Source organism: Ranitomeya imitator, chromosome 4, assembly GCF_032444005.1.
Source record: "Ranitomeya imitator isolate aRanImi1 chromosome 4, aRanImi1.pri, whole genome shotgun sequence".
Classification (NCBI taxonomy): domain Eukaryota; kingdom Metazoa; phylum Chordata; class Amphibia; order Anura; family Dendrobatidae; genus Ranitomeya; species Ranitomeya imitator.
In genome coordinates, this window is record NC_091285.1 from 14,027,056 (window position 1) to 14,046,106 (window position 19,051).

Below are 19,051 nucleotides of genomic sequence, written 5' to 3' on the forward strand. Positions count from 1 at the left end.
ATATACTATGTGGGCTGTGAGACTCTTTTGCCCAGAGCCCTCAAAAACCTGCAGCTGGCCCTGGCTTTACTGATCGGCTGGCCGCAAACAATCAGTGACAGGCGCAGTCCGTCCGCGAATTGGCGTGGGATTTGAACCACGCTTCGCTAATTGGTCGCGCCCGGCCGAATCCTGTGTATTCATTGCATTATTCTGAAATCTTCATAAATAAACTACATATATTCTAGAATACCCGATGCGTTAGAATCGGACCACCATCTAGTATGTTATAATGCCCCCTCAAAGTTTTTGAAGACCTTCAAGGGGCACAGTGTATAAAATAAATGAAAAAAGAATAGTAGTAATAAAATCAAAGAAAGCATAAAAAAGGCACTGCCAGTCTAAATCGTTATGTCTAGACCTGTTCCATCCCCAAAAAATGTCCAATACATAAAAATAATTTCTTTGGAAAGGGGAATGCAATTTAAAATGCTTTTATTGGTCCTTTGAATTCATAAAAAAAAATAAACCACAAAATGTGAGAACTATACATGTATTTTCTATTTTTTTCATATTTCCCCCTATCAGTAAAAAATAGCAATACAAAGAGGACATGAAAAACAAGCCCCACATACATAAGAAAAAAAAAAGATTATTTGAATATTTGAAAGAGACAAAATTATAGAACCTGTAAGAGCGCATGTACGATACTAGACGTAACCGGATCCGTCATGAGGCTCCTCACACTGGCTGATTGCTCCACCAATCATAGAGATTCTGCACCCTGTGATGTCACCAGTTACTGGGCTGATTTCTTCAAGTACTATACTTCCTCTCAGCTGCTACCCAATATCTTTATAGAACCTCCACATACATATAACGCAGCATGAAGGGGCTCGGAGAAGGCGGCAGTGAAGGTGTGTAAGTGTCTGATGGGGTCACACAGCTCATAAAAGGACAACTGCCCGGCCTCATAATCCAGACATATCCTGAATCTATCACTAGAGATCTGGTGAGGGAACAGGATCACTTCACTGTCATGTATCACTGAATACCTATTATTACGCACCATCCCGCCATATAAACACCAGGACTTGTTATTATCTCCAATGTATGACTGACGCCCCCTCCTGATTATACTGGGATAACACATCCCCACCCTCCACAACTCTGATCTACTGATCTCCACATCCCAGTAATGTCGTCCTGAGGTAAATCTCCTCCCGCTCATCACCTGATTATACTGGAATCTCTCTGCTGTTTCTGGACGATTCTGTGTTATTTCTGTCCAGGTCGCAGTTTTCAGGTCGTCTGATATAAGGAGATTATTATCAGCCGTGTTTACATCCAGTAATATGTCTGCAGGACCCTCCCCATAGAAGATCACATTTATATCTCTTATCATATCAGATAATGTGTGTGATATGTGTGAGATCAGCTCCGCACCCCGATCACCTCCATCATGTTCTCCTGTGTCCTCATCACCTCCCTCCTCCTCAGGATGACACAAGGCACAGATGTTTGGATCCTGTAAGACAGTCAGTGGATCCGTCATGTTACACAGCTCCTCAATGTACCTCATATTCCTGGACAGCTCGTCCTTCTTTAGTTCCAGCTTCTGTATCACATCAGACAGTGACAGTGACACCTGCTCTTCCCGCCTGGAGATCTCACTCAGGACCTCCTTCTCCAGGTCGTCCACCCATCTCCTGATGTCTATGAACAGGGCAGTGACTCTCTCGGCTTCTCCAGCTGCTTTTTCTTGAGCTTTTCTCCTGCGTTCCTCCAGACTCTGGACTCTTTCCTCAGTCTTCTTCCTCTTTGTGATCAGTTTCTGGAGAACATTTCTCAGTCTCTCCTTCTTCTTCTCTGAGGCCTCATCCAGCATCTCCACCCGATGTCCTCGATGTTTTCCAACTGAACGGCAGAACACACAGATACAAGCACCGTCTTTAGTGCAGTAATATTCCAGGATCTTCCTATGGAGGGAACATTTTCTGGTTTTCAGGGAAGTGCTGGGATCAGTGAGGACGTGATCTGCTGATATTTTGATGTGAACTTTCAGATGTTTCTCACACAGAGAAGCCTCACAATGTAGACAGGATTTAACAGCAGATACTGGATAGTCCACACAGTAAGTGCAGCAGATCCCGGTGATCATTTCCTGATGTGGTTGAGTAGACAGGAAATTCTCCACTACATTACACAGAGTTATGTTCTTCTGTAGTGGAGGCCACTTCTGAAATGTTGCTCTACATTCAGGACAGGAATATTCTCCATACCCGCCATCTGTATCCGGCACTCCATCAATACAATCCCGGCAGAAGTTGTGTCCACATCTCAGGGTTACAGGATCTGTATAAATGTCCATACAGATGGAGCAGAGCAGCTCGTGTCTGAGATCAACAGTCGCCATTGCTTCAGGAGAGTTGTTAAAAAAGGAACTGACGGTGGGGCGTGTTCTGGCACATGTGAACATGTGACATTGTGCAACCTGAGGCTAAAAGCTTTTTTTGCAGATTATATGAAAAGAAGAAAAGCGCTCCATGTGTATATGAATAAACCATGTGATTCAGCAGGGGAGGACATACTGCCGATGCAGCCAGTGCAGCTGCACAGGGGCCCAGAAGGAGAGGGGGCGCAATCAGCTGCTGAACTGTCTTGTTCTCTGATAGAGCCAGCGTCAGCATCTACACTAAGAGGAGAGGAAGGAGGCCCGTACCCGAGTCTTTTGCTGTCAGAGAGGGGGTGCACTCTGCAGATGTTAAAAATACTTATTTTGTATATTTATTTATTCAGAGCTCTTTACCAGATGCGATACTCATGTCATGATATTTCTTATAAAAAATGTAGTGGTTTATTGGATTGTCCACCAAAAAGCATCATTGCAGCAAAACATAAAATAGGTGAAATAGTTACAAAGAGATTGTCCATTTGTCCATATCAAAGTTTGTTCCCATCTTTCCTGGGATCCTAAAATAAAATGTCATCTGTCTCTGTCAAAAGCATGGTAGAAGCCATCAAGAAGCACGTGGCTAACTCACATACCAGTTGTCCATCTTAGTGTGTGAAGTGTCCAAAGAGAGAGCGGAGACCCCAAGAGAGAGCCTCTCCCTCCTGTGAGTCGTGGTTATATATGTCCCATAGAGCACATGTTCTCTCTATATGGTGTTAACTTTTACTCTGAGCTAAATATACAGGAGCAATACATGTAATGACAGCAAAAGGCAAAGTGCTCAGTATAGAATTGAGTGTAATAAATGAATAACCAATGATTCATATTTATCAATTCCCCCTTTTGAGGGTGACAGACATTGATTGGAACCCTCAAAGTAGGTATATTGATCTAGAAGGATGTCTCTAAAAGGATGACAGCTGAAATATGCCAGAAATGAGCCAGAAGCGAACAGAAGGAAAGATTAACCACTGTTATTAAATGTACTAAACTTCGTTCTCTTCCTCCACACTTACTCATCATGCTGACATATGCTCTAACAGTTTTTGCTCCATTAATCTTCATTCTCCTTTGCTATTCCCAAACCCCAGCATTCTAACCAAGTAAAAATCTCTTCTTCCCTCCTGCCTCCCCACCTGACCTCCTCCGCTGACCGGCTCCTCAACCTCAGATCTCTCCTAATAAGCACAAAACAAACCACCCACTCTCCTCCCACCTGCTCTGTCTCTCTCTGTTTCTCCTCACTGCTGGTGACATATCTCCCAATCCTGGACCCCCACAGCTCATGCCTCCCATTACTACCCCCTCCTATCGCTACTGGAGCGCCCCCAGACGCAGGGCCGCAGGGTACTCAGTCCGGGGTTGTCACGGTGGCTAGACCTGGTCCATGACCCTGCTAAGGGGCGTCCAATGAAAGATGATGGTGCGTGGTGCAATACGCGAGGAATAACAAGGACGCAGGGTTGCAGTCTTTTTACCTTTTTACTGAAGGTTTTGGGGTCCGCAATCCAGAGCACTGCTAACAGGGCTGGCTGAGACCAGCCGGTCCGAAGGCACATCCAGAGTTCCCTTTTCAGATGGAATTCAATGTCTACCTTCAAGCGCCTGTGTATTGTAGTCCTTCCCTGCTGAGCACCACGGGATAGTCCTCACAACTGTCATATCTGTTCTTCCTCTCTCCGTCCCCCAGATAATATGGCTAGGACGCACCCGCATGACAGGTAGGCCTGGAGTTATTCTGGGATCCTAGAGATGCCCCTCTCCCATGATTGCCTCCTATGTCCGTTTAGGTGATTTAGGTCAGACAGCCAACCTATAATTAACTGTCCTGCCGCTGTTTGAAGTAATGTGCAGAGTCTGTTACTTCCTCGGTGCTCCGGCCATCGGCTACGCGCCTCAGAAGGATGTTGCCGCAGTCTTAGGGGCACTACTCCTTCTGGTTCTATCTCCTTCGTACTATGATCCTGCTTCTCACTTCTACACAATATACTTCGCTTCGTGTCCTTCCTAAAGATGCCGCCGCAAGGTAGTGCAGGTGCGGCTCCGTAACAATCTGTCCTTTCTCCTAGGTCCCTGCCAGGATCCCACCTCTGACAGGTCCTCTCCCGAACTCTCCCGGGCTTCTTTCTGCCTAACTTCCTGTCCAATTCCCAGTTTTACCAGAGTGCGAGGAGTGGCCTAATACATAGAGCCTTTTGCTCCCCCTGGTGGCCGGAGTGTGAAGTGTAATGTGAGACTGTGATACCTGGTCAGATGAACTCCTTTAGTGCAATCAGACATAACATCACTCCCCTTAGTGGCAGAGCGGCGTTACTGCAACGACCAGGACTCTGGGGCGCTGCACTACCAACCCAATATAAACACCCAAAATCTTGCCCACCTCAAATCCGTGCCCATGACGCCCACCCCCCTGCACCATCTCTCTGGATCACTATGGAATGCCTGCTCCATCTGCAATAAACTCCATGTGATTCACGACCTCTTTACCTCTCGTAATCTTTCCTTTCTGGGCTTCACCAAAACATGGCTGACACCTTCTGACACAGCCTCCCCTGCTGCACTATGTTACAGTGGCCTCCACTTCACCCACACTCCTCGCCCTGGCAACAAACATGGTGGAGGAGTGGGACTTCTCCTCTCTTCCAACTGTACCTTTAACCCAATCCCACCTCTACCCTCCCTTAGGCTCCCCTCTTTTGAAGTCCCCTCATCTACTCCCCCTACAACCTGGAAATGACTGTCATATACCAAACTCCAGGCCCGACCACTACCTTTATTGACCAATTCTCCACCTGGCTCCTTCACTTTCTGTCTGCTGACATTCCCACCATCATCATGGGTGACTTCAACATCCCCATTGACACCCACCAGTCAGCAGCCTCCAAACTGTCCCTTACTTCATCTTTTGGACTTACTCAGTGGTCCTCCTCAGCCACCCACACAGATGGACATACATTAGACCTGGTCTTCACGCATCTCTGCTCCCTATCTAACTTCACAACCTCCCCTCTCCCTCTATCTGACCACCATCTTCTCACTTTCTCATCACTGTCCTCCTCACCTGTCACCTATGTCCAGCAACATGTGCACCCCTCAGAAACCTTGACACTCACACGCTATCTGACTCTATCCTACCACTAGCATCTATATCCTCACTCCACGACACAGACACTGCCACTGCTTTCTACAATGCCACACTCGCATCAGCTATTGACACAGTCACCCCTGTCATGCATAGCAGAGCGCGACAAATCGATAGGCAACCCTGGCACAATAACTCACTAAAAAGCTTCGGCAAGTATCCAGAATTGCAGAACGGCATTGGAAGAAAACGCATTCGCAAGACGACTTCACTGCATTCACAGGCAACACTCGCTTTCAAGTCAGCTCTCACTTCTGCTAAAGAGGCCTATTTTACATCCCTTGTATCTTCTTTACCCCACAAACCCAACAGTTGTTCAACACTTTTAACTCCCTCCTCCGCCCATCACTGCCCCCTCCGAGTTCCCTAATCGTTGCCGAGGACTTTGCCACGCACTTCAAAAATAAGATAGACCAAACAAGGCAAGTCTTTGTTGTCAAACCACCACAACCCCTTTGTTTACCAGACCAATGCCCTAACCCCATAACTTCCCTCTCCAAAATTACTGAAGGGGAGCTTGCTCATTTTCTCTCCAAATCACACCTCACCACTTGTGCGCTTGACCCCATCCCATCCCACCTCCTCCCCAACCTCACCACCACACTAATCCCATCCCTAACCCATCTCTTTAACCTATCACTAACTTCTGGTACCTTCCCCTCTGCTTTCAAACATGCCACAATCACACCTATCCTCAAAAAGCCATCCCTTGACCCAAGAGCTATGTCCAGCTATCGCCCCATATATTTTCTCCCAAACTCCTTGAGCAACACGTCCATGCTGAACTTTCCTCTCACTTTGCATCTAACTCTCTCTTCGACAACCTACAATCTGTCTTCCGTCCCCACCATTCCACTGAGACTGCCCTGACCAAAATTACTAATGACAGCTAACAGACAACTCTCTATACTCCTCCTTCTAGACCTGTCCTCTGCCTTTGACACAGTTGACCACTGCCTCCTACTACAGATCCTCTCTTCCTTTGGTGTCAAAGACCTTGCCCTATCTTGGATCTGCTCATTCCTTACCAACTGCACATTTAGTGCTTCCTACTCCCATACTACCTCTTCATCTCGCCCCCTCTCTGTTGGTGACCCTTAAGGCTCTGTCCTAGGGTCCTTACTCTTCTCAATCTATACACTCGGCCTGGGACAACTCATAAGAATATTGTTATGAGAATATTGTTAAACACACTTAATAACACACTGATGTGAATTCATGCTATGGTAAGCCGTGACCAATATTCATATAAAATTTATAATTATACTTCCCTAAATCTAAATGGAAGCAACACAGGTCCGATTATCATTATCTGATGTCATCTGGTCTTCAGACTATTCATCTTGATGCCTGCTGTCTTCTTCTTGGTTCTTTTAAAACAGTCTTTATATGATAATTCCTTTGTAATAAATGATAACATGTAGATATTGTAGACACCGTGTGTCATGTGTTAATCAAAGTCCATAAATTCAAATGTTTATAAGAAAGCAAAGTCCATAGATGAAATGAAGCTTTAATATCTGTACAGTGTCATCTTTAGAGACCTGGACTTACATTGGCTTGCCTTGGATATTTCTGTAATCCTCCATGCCATCCGCACTGGTCTTGGAACAGGTGTGACATCTTTGGTCAGCACAGCAAGGGTTAAAATGACTCATCCTTGCTAAACATAGCACCATAACCAGTCCTTAGTCCCAATGCACAGGACACATGTCAGGGTTGTAGCTTCCTGACAATTACCTTATCGTTCACCAGCTTTCAATAAAGCTTTATAGGTGATGGAAACCACTGGAACTTGATAAAAATGTGATAACACAGTTCATCTTAGCATCGTAGGATCATCGTCCTCTACAATTGTGGTTGTTAGTTTAGATACTGCAATCATGGTTGTCAGTAGTGGATACTGCAGTCGTAATTGTCAATGATGGATGCTGCAGTTGTGGTTGTCAGTGGCGAAATGAATTGTAATTGACACAGTCTATTATTACTCAGAAATCATAGCATTGTTACCTTGTGGGATTTCTGGATAGCAGCTTTTTCTTCTTGCAACTTTTAAGAATCAATTGAATTTAGAAATATGAAAAGTCTTTATTGACATAATTTCAATATCTTGCTTGAAGTCCTCATTTCCTAATTCTATACCAAATTGGGTAATTTTCCTGACCTATAATATCACAGCGTACCATAGCAATCAATAATAGCCATATAATTATCAGAATACGGAATTTATGTTTGGAATAATAAAGCAATAATGATAATACATTATTAACCATATTATTCATGTGATAGAACATTTTTATGTCATAGGTGTAATTACCTTTTCAACTCATAGATGTCAGTGTGTTTTTAATGTAACAAGTGTATCCATCTTTATTACTAAAACTTTATAAATAGAATATAGTTATTAGACTAATAATATGTAAGAATGAATAGCAAACTAAGAATATGTGTGTCGAGTTCCCACCTCTGCACAGTGGAAATCTCAAACCATCTCCGCTGTGGTCTCCCATCCTTCTCCAGCCGCAGTGGAGTCTGCTCAGCGGAGACGTCGGTCGTGCATATTTATTATTATTATTTCTGTCACTCTGACACCCCAGTTGCGGTGTCGAGTGCAAGAGGTCTATATGAACTCAAACCCTGTGTCTTGGGATTGAGTTCTGAGACTCCTTGCTTGCGCTCTTGGGGCGGTATCACGGCCCTGTGACGCAACAGGGTTCGCTTCCTTCACACAGGGTGAAGTTAACCCGTGTGTGTATCCACATTGTACCGCCATATAGTCCGTCATTACTTGGCAGCAGGTTCCATCTCTGCACGGTGGACCCCGGGTTGCGAACGCACCTTACTCTATCTTTCTTATTATTTGGTGCGTTCCGCTAGCCCTAACATTACACTAGCACCAGGGTCTGGCTAGTAATGACAGACAAACAGCAATCCTTGTGGTACATCCAGCAGCTGGAGGGTAGGTTGGCGGCTCTCGAGCACATAATCTCAGCTGTGAATGTAACCGCAGTTGCTGTTCAGGCTGCTGGCGTGGCTGCAGCCAACTTGTCCACTGCCACCCCTGTACTGACTATCTCGCCTCTCGCTGTCAGAAAATTTTTCTGGTGATAGTAAGTCTTGTAGGGGTTTCATGAGTCAGTGCTCTATACATCTAGAGCTTCTGGCCTCTCGTTTCCCTACAGAGCGGGCTAAGGTGGGGTTTATTGTGTCTCTCCTGTCGGACAGGGTGTTAGAGTGGGCTACGCCGCTGTGGGAGCGTGACGATCATGTGGTGCAGAGTGCCTCGCTGTTCCTGAGCACTCTGAAACAGGTCTTTTTAGGATCTCGTGTCACCCATGATACGGCGCTCCAACTGTTGGCATTGACTCAGGGCTCATCCTTGGTCAGCCATTTTGCCATCCACTTTCGCACCCTAGCATCTGAGCTGGAGTGGTCAGATAAAGCCCTTATTCTGATATTTTGGAGGGGGCTGGCTGACCACGTGAAGGACGCGCTGGCCTCTAGGGAGATTCCCACCACATTGGAGGAGTTAATAGCAGTGTCCACTCCTGTTGACCTCCGTTTTCACGAGCGAAGGTTAGAGCGAGCCCAGTGTAGGCAGAGGTTTCGGCTGGCTCCCACCTTCGCCAAACCTTTAGAATCTCCAGTCCAGGCCCCTGAGTCACATGAGGCCATGGAAGTGTCACGAGTGGGATCTAAGTCCCGGACCGCTCGTGCACTCCAGGTTTGTCATGTTTGCCAGCAGTCAGGACATCTTGCCACCAGATGTTCCCAGCGGTCGAGGAAACGTCAGCGTCTAGTGGTAGTAGGTGGAGGTACACTAGACACGGCGACGTTTGCCTCCAAATTGTCCTTTAAGGGGACAATTACAATAGGCTCATTCACTCACTCGGTAGAGCTCTGCGTGGATTCTGGGGCGGAGGGCAATTTTTTGTCTTCTGCCTTCGCCCAACGTCACGCAATACCCCTGGTAATGCTAGCTCAACCAGTAACTGTACGAGTGGTGAATGGGTCAACACTGCCCTCACAGATAACACACCAGACCATCCCTTTCACTCTGTCCTTGTTGCCATCCCATCAGGAGATTATATCTCTGCTCCTCATTCCTGAGGGAATTGATGAGATCCTGTTAGGGATGCCTTGGCTACGGTATCACTCTCCTCATATCGAGTGGTCCACAGGCAGAATTTTAGGATGGGGTGAATCTTGTGGGGGTAGATGTCAGAGGGAGAGCGTTCAGGTTGCTACTACTCAGGTACCCGCAGATTTATCCTCTCTTCCCAAGCAATATTGGCCCTACGCGGACGTGTTCTCTAAAAGGGCTGCGGAGACCCTTCCGCCTCACCGCCCCTATGACTGTCCTATTGACCTCTTGCCTGGTGCTGAGCCTCCCCGGGGTCGAGTCTATCCTTTGTCTCTTCCGGAGACGGAGGCAATGTCACAGTATATCCGAGAGAATCTGGCAAGAGGATTCATTAGGAAGTCAGTGTCACCTGCAGGGGCTGGGTTCTTCTTCGTACAGAAGAAGAGTGGAGAACTGCATCCATGCATAGACTACCGGGGTCTTAACGCCATCACCGTTAAAAATAAGTACCCACTACCACTGATATCTGAGCTTTTTGGTAGGCTACGGGGAGCAAGGGAATTTACTAAATTAGATCTGCGGGGTGCTTACAACCTGATTCGCATCCGTGAGGGGGACGAATGGAAGACGGCTTTTAACACCAGGGATGGGCACTATGAATATCTGGTGATGCCCTTCGGGCTCTGTAATGCCCCAGCCGTTTTCCAAGACTTTGTAAATGACATCTTCCGGGATATGCCCTAAAAACTCATTTGTTCAGACTGGCCTACCGCCTCAATGCATTAACCTAACGATCCCTGTGTGGCCTATTTAAAAAAAACAAAAAAAAAACAGGTTCCTCGCATTATGTTCTCATTCACTTTATGCACTTAATGGCCCTCTGTGTCTGTACTGCTACATACTTAGGCAGTTAACTGGTTCATGCAGCTTTACATGAACACCCGAGCCTTACACTATGGCTGGTCCGAATAACTATAGCAATTGTTACCATCCACCTCTCGTGTCTCCCCTTTTCCTCATAGATTGTAAGCTTGCGAGCAGCAGGGCCCTCATTCCTCCTGGTATCTGTTTTGAACTGTATTTCCCCTCTATAATTTGTAAAGCGCTGCGGAATATGTTGGCGCTATATAAATAAAAATTATTATTATTATTATTATTATTATATATGCTTTCCACCTCAGACGTAGTTTATCTGGATGATATTCTCATCTACTCTCCATATATAGTAGAACAAGACCAAAGAGCTAGCACTCGACCAATAGGTGGATTTTATGATGGTGCAAGTGAACGGGATCCAGAGACCCCCAAACACTGAAGAAAGTCAAAAACACTGCACTCATCTAGTTCAAATTTTGCTGAAGTGAAAAATTTATTCGAAGATGTGTAGACAGTAGACGAGACAGTAGAGGCAACGAGTTTAACGTTTCGGCCACACAGTGGCCTTGATCACAAATGGTGCTGTAATAAAAAAATAAAAAAACGGTGTGTGAACATAATATATACAATGTGCCAAATATGTACAAGACTATATACACTTATAGTACAACGATTGGAACACATGTCATGTAACGTACAACAGGAGGTAGTAGTTCATAAGTTCCTGTCCCTAGTCCTCAGTATATCAGACATAAAGCAGAGGGATGGGATTCCAGAGGATATACTCCCATGTAAGCAGAGACAAAAATAGGAGAATAAGATGGGAAGACATACCCTTCAAATCTGTTCGTAACCCGTCATGCAGACATAGGGATATGGTGATATATATATATATATATATATATATAGAGGTAGAGATGGTCCAGTGGAGCCTGCGTGGAATACATAGGAGAATATGTGGCGGTATAGATATAGATGATGTGCAGAGCCGTATCCAGACATGAGGGATGTATATCATGGTATATGTATAAAGGAAAGTAATTACCCAAATAATGGATATACTATCTTAGTTTTCAATGGTGCCAGATACGGACAGTTCCGCAGTAATATGGTACATCTGTCAGGAATCAGGTTCGCTGTAATGTAAATGATGTCGGTAAAGGGTCAAGTAGGTTATAATCCCAATGGGATAGTATTCATATGATGAAACAGCAGACCAAGGGTGGCTAGCTACCTTGCTGGATAGTTATCACATATGCGGTCCCAAAAATCAAGGGGTCCTACCAGGGAGCAGGTGATGGAAGCCGGAAATATTGTTCAGTGTCATACCTGACAACCTTAATGGGGGATACATATATCTGGTAAGGGTTATGTGCAGTGATGCGTTATTATAATAGTGTCCAAAGATGGAATAGAGGAACTTATCTGTTCAGTTGGCTGCAGTCTCCTAGCAATGGTGGTGCAGTGGAGGTCCGAACGAGGAGCATGGAATCCGCATTGGAGGTTCAGGGAGAAACGCCGACACTACCAGTGTCCAGGCGGGGAAAGCGGAGGTGCCCTGGCTCAGCAGCGCTTGTGTTATATGTGCCTATTTCCGGTCATGTGACCGGGGGCTAGAGTGAACGCCGGCGCCTGCGCACAAGTACAGAAGGCAGCGTGGCTGTCTGGCACTAAACGCGCTGGGAAGGGGGTCCGGCGCATGCGCAGCGGGTGTCAGGAGCGCACAGGGGGCAGAGTGTCTGTCTGGCACTAGCGTGCTGGGAAGGGGGACCGGCGCATGCGCAGCGGGTATCCGGAGCGCACAGACTCCCACTGAAGAGATGTTTGCAAGGTCTTCGACCTCCTACGGGCTAACTCCCTCTATGCCAAGTTGGAGAAGTGTGTATTTGAGCAGGAGTCCTTGCCTTTCCTTGGCTATATAATTTCTGCCCAGGGATTGGCTATGGATCCTGCCAAGCTACAGGCTGTGATGGACTGGCAGGAACCCCATTCTCTCAAAGCGGTGCAAAGCTTTATGGGGTTCATTAATTACTATCGCCAGTTCATTCCCCACTTCTCAACTTTGGTAGCTCCCTTGGTTGCTCTCACCAAGAAGGGGGCAAATCCCAAGTTGTGGTCGGAGGAGGTCTTCAAGGCCTTTCTCTTGATTAAGTCACACTTCGCTAACGCTCCCCTCCTGCATCGCCCCGATGTAGATAGGCCATTTATTATGGAGGTGGATGCCTCATCCGTCGGTGCTGGAGCAGTCCTCTTCCAAAAGGATGCTCAAGGTCGGAAGCATCCTTGCTTCTTCTTCTCTAAGAACTTTTCACCAGCGGAGAGGAATTATTCCATCGGGGACAGGGAGTTGCTAGCTATGAAGTTGGCTTTCGAGTGGAGACATCTTCTGGAGGGAGCTCGCTTTCCCTTCCAGGTGTTCACAGACCACAAGAACTTGGTGTATTTACAGACAGCCCAGCGGCTAAATTCTCGTCAGGCTAGATGGTCCCTGTTCTTCTCCCGGTTCCATTTCACCCTCCATTTTATTTCTGGGGAGAAGAACGTTCGTGCCGATGCTCTCTCTCGCTCTGTAGTGTCATCAGAGGAGGAGGAGCCTCGGCTTATTGTCCCTTTGTGAAGGAACATATTATGAAAGATTCTCCATTTTGTGCTCTGACTCCATTTTGTTGTTGGTTAAAGATAAATTCTGTTATTTACTTAGGTAGAAGGTTACAGCTGCTATGAAATAATTCTGTCCTGTTTCTCACGAAGATAACATTTTGTTATTCAGCTAGTCTATGGTTCATAATTGGTATAAAGACCTTGAGTATTCTAACTCGAGTGAGCCAGATAAGAGACTCGTGGGGGTATCGCTATACAAGACTGAGGCATCTGTTAATATGTTTTTCTATGCCAAAAAGACATGACCATATCTGTAGTTTCCATTTTTGCTGTATCCTCATGGGTTAAGTTTTTTCTGTATTCTTATAGGTTAAGAACTGTGAACGTGTTCTTATGCTGATTGGTTGAAGTATAATTTCTATGACTATGAAAAGTCAGACAATAAACAGGGGCCCAGAGATCTGCTCGATCCCCCACACAGAGGCACGAGTCTCCGTCTGGTCATTTTCAGTTGCCGGCAATGCCCTTTAGATTAATTTGGAAATCACTGAGTCAACCGTGAAGGGTCACTTTAGATCCTCCCTCAACAGCTTGGTGCCCGGAAACGTGGGGCCCCAACCAGGAACGCCTCTGCCCCCCGGAGGACAACCAGACAAAGGACCCTCGGAGCGGACACAGGCACTGGAAAATTGGGACTGATCATCCCCCACAACAACCACGGTAAGTTGGCAGTTATACTGTCCAGACTGACCGTTTGGTGTGGTTTTCCTGTGTTTGTTGCTGCAAAGAGGATCTGAGGTTTGTCCCCGATGGTGGGGTGATTTTTGGGTGGAATCATATAGAGGTGTAGTTCCGTTGGGAGCCCAGTGCTCAAACCGTACCTCATAAGGGACGGACACCCCGGATTGACCAGTGATGTAATTCTCTTTATAGTCAAAATATCCTGAATTCCTGATCATTGTTAGAATCAGGCGCGGTGAGGTGATCGAAGATTGGGTAGGATACGTAACTCAGGAATATATAGAAGTATACAGTGTATATATATATCCAGAGGTGTCCGGAGGGAAGTCTAAGACGCCCTCCTCCTTTCACTGAGTACCGCGTTTTTGGGTTGTCCCAGCGGGGGACAGGTAAACCTAGTGAAATAGACTATACGGCCGCTCTAGTACTATGCACGACAAAGTAAGGATATTTAGCTCTAAAGGAGAATCATGTTTCCATGGAAGTAAGAGAAGACTTTGAATTTGTGTGTTGAATCTGATATTGTTAGCCCAAAGATGAGGAAAATATTCTCAATCATTGTTTTTTCTAAGGTGTTTTGGCATATGAATTGTGTGAAGGTTTGTTAGAAATTAATTAAGTCTGAGAACTGCTGTATTCTGTTTCTGTGTAGATTTCCCGATGGGAGGGGTCAGACAGCTGCGCTGTGTTTTTCTTCTTTTGTGTTGAGGAATGCTGTAAATTCTTATCTGTTCTGTGTTTCTGGTATGGAGGGGGTCGAGTCGCTGCGTCCTCTCGGAATTTTCTATCCTTGTGTTGTGTAGTATGTGCAATAGTACAATGTTGTATTGAATTAGAAAGAAATATCGTAAGTTCAAGTTGGAATTTGAAAGTGAAAGAATTGTGCCTATTTTAGAAGAAAACATGTAAGACATTGTTTGGTTATCAGTGTAAGTGATTGAAAGATTGGTAAAAGATTCACCTGCTTCAAGTTGAGTGGTTGATATATAGTAAATTAAGGATTAACAGAGAAAGTGAATTCGGATCTGTTTTTGTTACGTTGGATGTTTGTGGTACAGGAAGGAACTGAGAAAGTGACTGAGATTAATGTGTTGGGAAAGCAAACAATAAGAAATTTGGTACAGGGGGGCTCCCTGCTAGATGATAAGGTCCCTCCCCAGGAAATTAAGCCTCTTCTCCCGACTGTAAGCCCTATGCCCCTTAACCCCAAAGCTCCAATATATCCTGGGTTGCCAAAACTCAGTGCGCCCCCACCCTATGATCCTGCCGGGTGGATTTGTGATGTATGCTTAGTATTGCTGGTGGTTATGAGTATCCACCCCTTCCTACTTTAGTTACCTGATTCAGAAATATCCCCCATGGTTTTCTATAGACAAATAGCAGCGAATCGAGATATTTATTCCACTCCCCGGAGAGATCTGTTACACTTACTCCATGTGAAGGCTGGAGAGGGGTATTTTCCAATTATTGAGGGTGGCATAATCTATAATGTGAACGGGGAACCTATGAGAGTGATGTTGATTTCTGTAATGCTTTAAGGGTTTGGGCACAAGATAGACTAGCGGACCAAACTACCTCCCTCACAGATGTCACACAGGACAAGGGGGAGACTGCCAAGAAGTTCTATGGGAGTCTTATGGTAGTATTTAAAGATCTGGGGTTTTCACTGTATAATAAAGCCCATACACACCTTCTTTGTAGTAGCTTTGATGTCCAGCCTTAAATCTGAATTGAAAGAGGCAATAATGTCAGTTAGATCCGATATTGAGACTTCCATTCTGGACGATGCATTGAAAAAAAAGTAGTACTAAGTTTTCAGAAGAACTTATCCCACTCTAAATCAGCAGCTGCAGCGATCTCTGCTCGCTCTCTAGCCCCCCCCCCCCCCCGCCGCAGCTTCAAGGACGCAGCTCGGTTCCTTATCAGTGGCCCAAGAAACAGACTCCAGCTCCAGCCCCCCCTCCCTTATACAAATCCAGTCTTACACTCCAATATCCATTTTAACCCTGTGTCTGGAAATCTCCCTCGCTATGTTAATTCTCAGACCCAGAGCTTGTTTTAATTAGAGTAGATGGCAGACCCAATAAATATACTCTCACAAAAGCCATCCCTGTGGGACCTTTCCCTGAAGTTACTGCTCAGTTCGTAATCTCTCCCTCATGTCCGGTAAATTTACTGGGGACAGATTTATTATCACAGTTCCGCTCCAGAGTATAATTCCAAGATGATGGTCAGATGGTATTTACGTTATATAACCCCTATGCAGATGAACATAATGAGATGTGTATCTTACATGCCCTTCCCACAGTGACGATGGCCCTGATAGGCCCAGATCCACCCCCAATAATGCCTGTAAAACCAGTAAAAGTGTTTCTCAAACCTGGTGCCCCCTTTTCCCAAAGTCCATCAGTACCCTTTGAAACATGATCAGGAGCGGGGCCTCAAGGGGCAAATACAAACGTTACTCGATAATGGTGCCCTGGTACCCTGTGTTTCTCCATGTAACACGCCCTTGTTTCCCGTTAAGAAAAAGACCCCACTCGGCCAACCCCCTGTGTACCGGCTGGTACAAGACCTACGGGCAGTTAATGCAGCTACTGTTCTGGAAACTCCGGTGCCTAATCCACATACTCTTGTCCCAGATACCTCAGGATGCTGCTTGGTTCAGTCATCGACCTCGCCAATGCCTTCTTCAGCATTCCTTTACACCCAGATTGCCAGTTTCTGTTTGCATTCACTTATCAGGGACGACAATTGATGTGGACAGTTATGCCACAAGGGGCCCAAAACAGTCCCAATCAGTTTGCAAAAAAAAAAAAAATGGGGGGGATAGTGTCTTTAACCCTGGCAGTTAGAATATTCTTATGTCACGTTGCTTCAGTATGTGGGTAATTTTTTGTTGTGTGCACAGACAGAGCAGGAAGCCATTGTTGCCACTGTTAGTTTTCGCAAGTATCTGGCAGATCTGAACTGTCGGGTTTCAGCCTTGAAACTTCGGTTCTGCCTTGGTCAAGTGATATTTTTGGGTCACTGTCTCCATCAGGGTGCCAGACACCTCACAAAAAAAATAAAAATAGCCGTCAGCTCCCTTCCTTTCCCAAAAGATGAGACTGAACTCCAGCGTTTCCTTGGACTATGTACTTATTGTGTCAGTGGATACCGGACGCATCCCGCATAATGCAACCTCTCTACAAGGCCCTGAAAGACTGTTCAAGATATGGTGATGATTTTGGCAGATTTCACACAGGATACGCTGTTACTACGGAAGACACTGTAGTGCACGGAGCTGCACTCCCTCCCTCCCTGTCAGCACAAGAAGCAGAACGTCAGGATCTGTCTACTACATGTACTTTGGCCAAAGACAGGCGGGCTAATATACACGGACTCACAGTATGCATTTGGCATTGCTCATGATTTCGGAGCCTATGAGCCAATCGAGGATTTGTTACTACCGCCGGGACTCAGTGAAGAATGTTGAAGCTGTTAAAACCCTCATGGACTCAATCGAATTACCTACTCAGGTGGCCATTATCAAAGTTAAGGAGCACGGTCCTATGGAACAGACCACAGACTGTTGGTAACGCCTTTGCGGATATGCAAGCAAAAGCTGCTGCTCTCCTGCCTGTTGAATTGACCATACCAGCTATGGTGACCACACGCTCTCTGCGTAAACAGATACAAGAAACACTGACTCTACAGGAACCTGATGATCCACGACAGACTGAGGTTTTCTGCCAGACCCCGCAAGACCACTTAATGACGATGCAGAGAATGTCTCCAAAGGAAGAAATGAAGCAGTGGAAGCTGATGGAGCACGTATGGACAATGGTCGCTGGAAAAAGGACCAACTTGTGTGTCTCCCTAAGCGGATGTACCCTGCTATTGCCACGTGGGCGCATGGGCCCACACATCGAGGTATCTGTCAGACCTGCAAACCCGGTCAACTTCAACGTGTACCCCCGAAGCACCTTGCTAAGCCCGCCTATCCTTTCCAAAAGCTCCAGGTGGACCACCTCACGTTGCCTAAGTCTGGAAGGTATGAATATTGTCTGGTGGTTGTCGACATGTTCTCCAGTTGGCCAGAAGCATTCCCTGTTACCAACGTGACTGCAAAGATCACAGCAAAGAAACTGGTGATGGAAGTTATATGCAGATATGGTGTTTCAGAAGTTGCTGAAAGTGACCAAGGCCCGGCCTTTTCTTCTCATGTGTATCAGGAGGTTCTGACAATGCTTGGATCCACTGTAGCCCTCCATACTCCGTACCATCCACATCTAGTGGGAAAGTTAAGAGGCTGAACGGCACACTGAAGGAACAATTGACCAAAATGATGCAGGAGACTACGGCTCCATGGCCAGGGCTCTTACACATTTGCACTACCCCTATTGCAAAATATAGCCTGTCCCTATAGGAGATATTGTTTGGTGCTAGGTTCTCAGTTGTAAATTTTCAGTCTCAGTAGTTGTCAGAAGAAACTGACCGTGCTGTTCAATATGTTATTCAGCTTAGTAAAAATGTTGCTAACACCCATGTTTTAGTTTCTTCTTCCCTTCCAGATTCAGCAGAAACCGATATTTGTCACAACTTGAAGTCTGGTGGTCTTATGGTCGTGAAAAGCTATGTCAGTAAAACTTGAAGGAAAGAGCACCTGGATCCACGCTTCACACTGCAAAAGAGACCGAACCAGCGCTTAGTTACAGTGATGATCGAAGGAAAATGTTGCTGTTGTTTTTGGTCCTGAGGCTGGGGGCCATCCTCATCCCTACCTCCTCGGCCCCTATTGTAAATAAGAATTCCGGTGCCACTATTCTCTGGGTAAACCTAACGGCCCCGGTAAATATCTGGCGATTTGATTTCTGCAATGTAGTCAAGTGCCCCGAGACTCAACGGGTGGTAGAGGGAATTACCCAGTATTATATATGTGTTAGAAGTTTTCTCCATAGAAACATAAACAGCCCCAAGGAAAAATTTATGGTTAGAATGGGTAAGATACAATGTACGAGTCCAGAATATCTCTGTAGGATGTATTGCTTGTGCTGCAGCGAATACACATCTATACACATATGCATTGTTTTTTTTCCTGATGACAATACCACTGCCTGTGTTATGAATCTGTTGAAGGGTCTAAAGCCCACTGATTGCTCAGATTATGTCCCACTAATTCATGAAGAAC

General features: G+C 45.8%; 1 protein-coding gene across 1 annotated transcript; it reads right to left on the reverse strand.

Annotated features, from left to right (window-relative positions):
• Positions 1-474: 474 nt before the first annotated feature.
• LOC138675117 (E3 ubiquitin/ISG15 ligase TRIM25-like) lies at positions 475-2,395 on the reverse strand. The gene has a single exon (XM_069763104.1). The coding sequence runs from the start codon at positions 2,393-2,395 to the stop codon at positions 815-817; it is 1,581 nt and encodes a 526-aa protein (XP_069619205.1). The 3' UTR covers positions 475-814.
• Between the last annotated feature and the right edge of the window lie 16,656 nt (positions 2,396-19,051).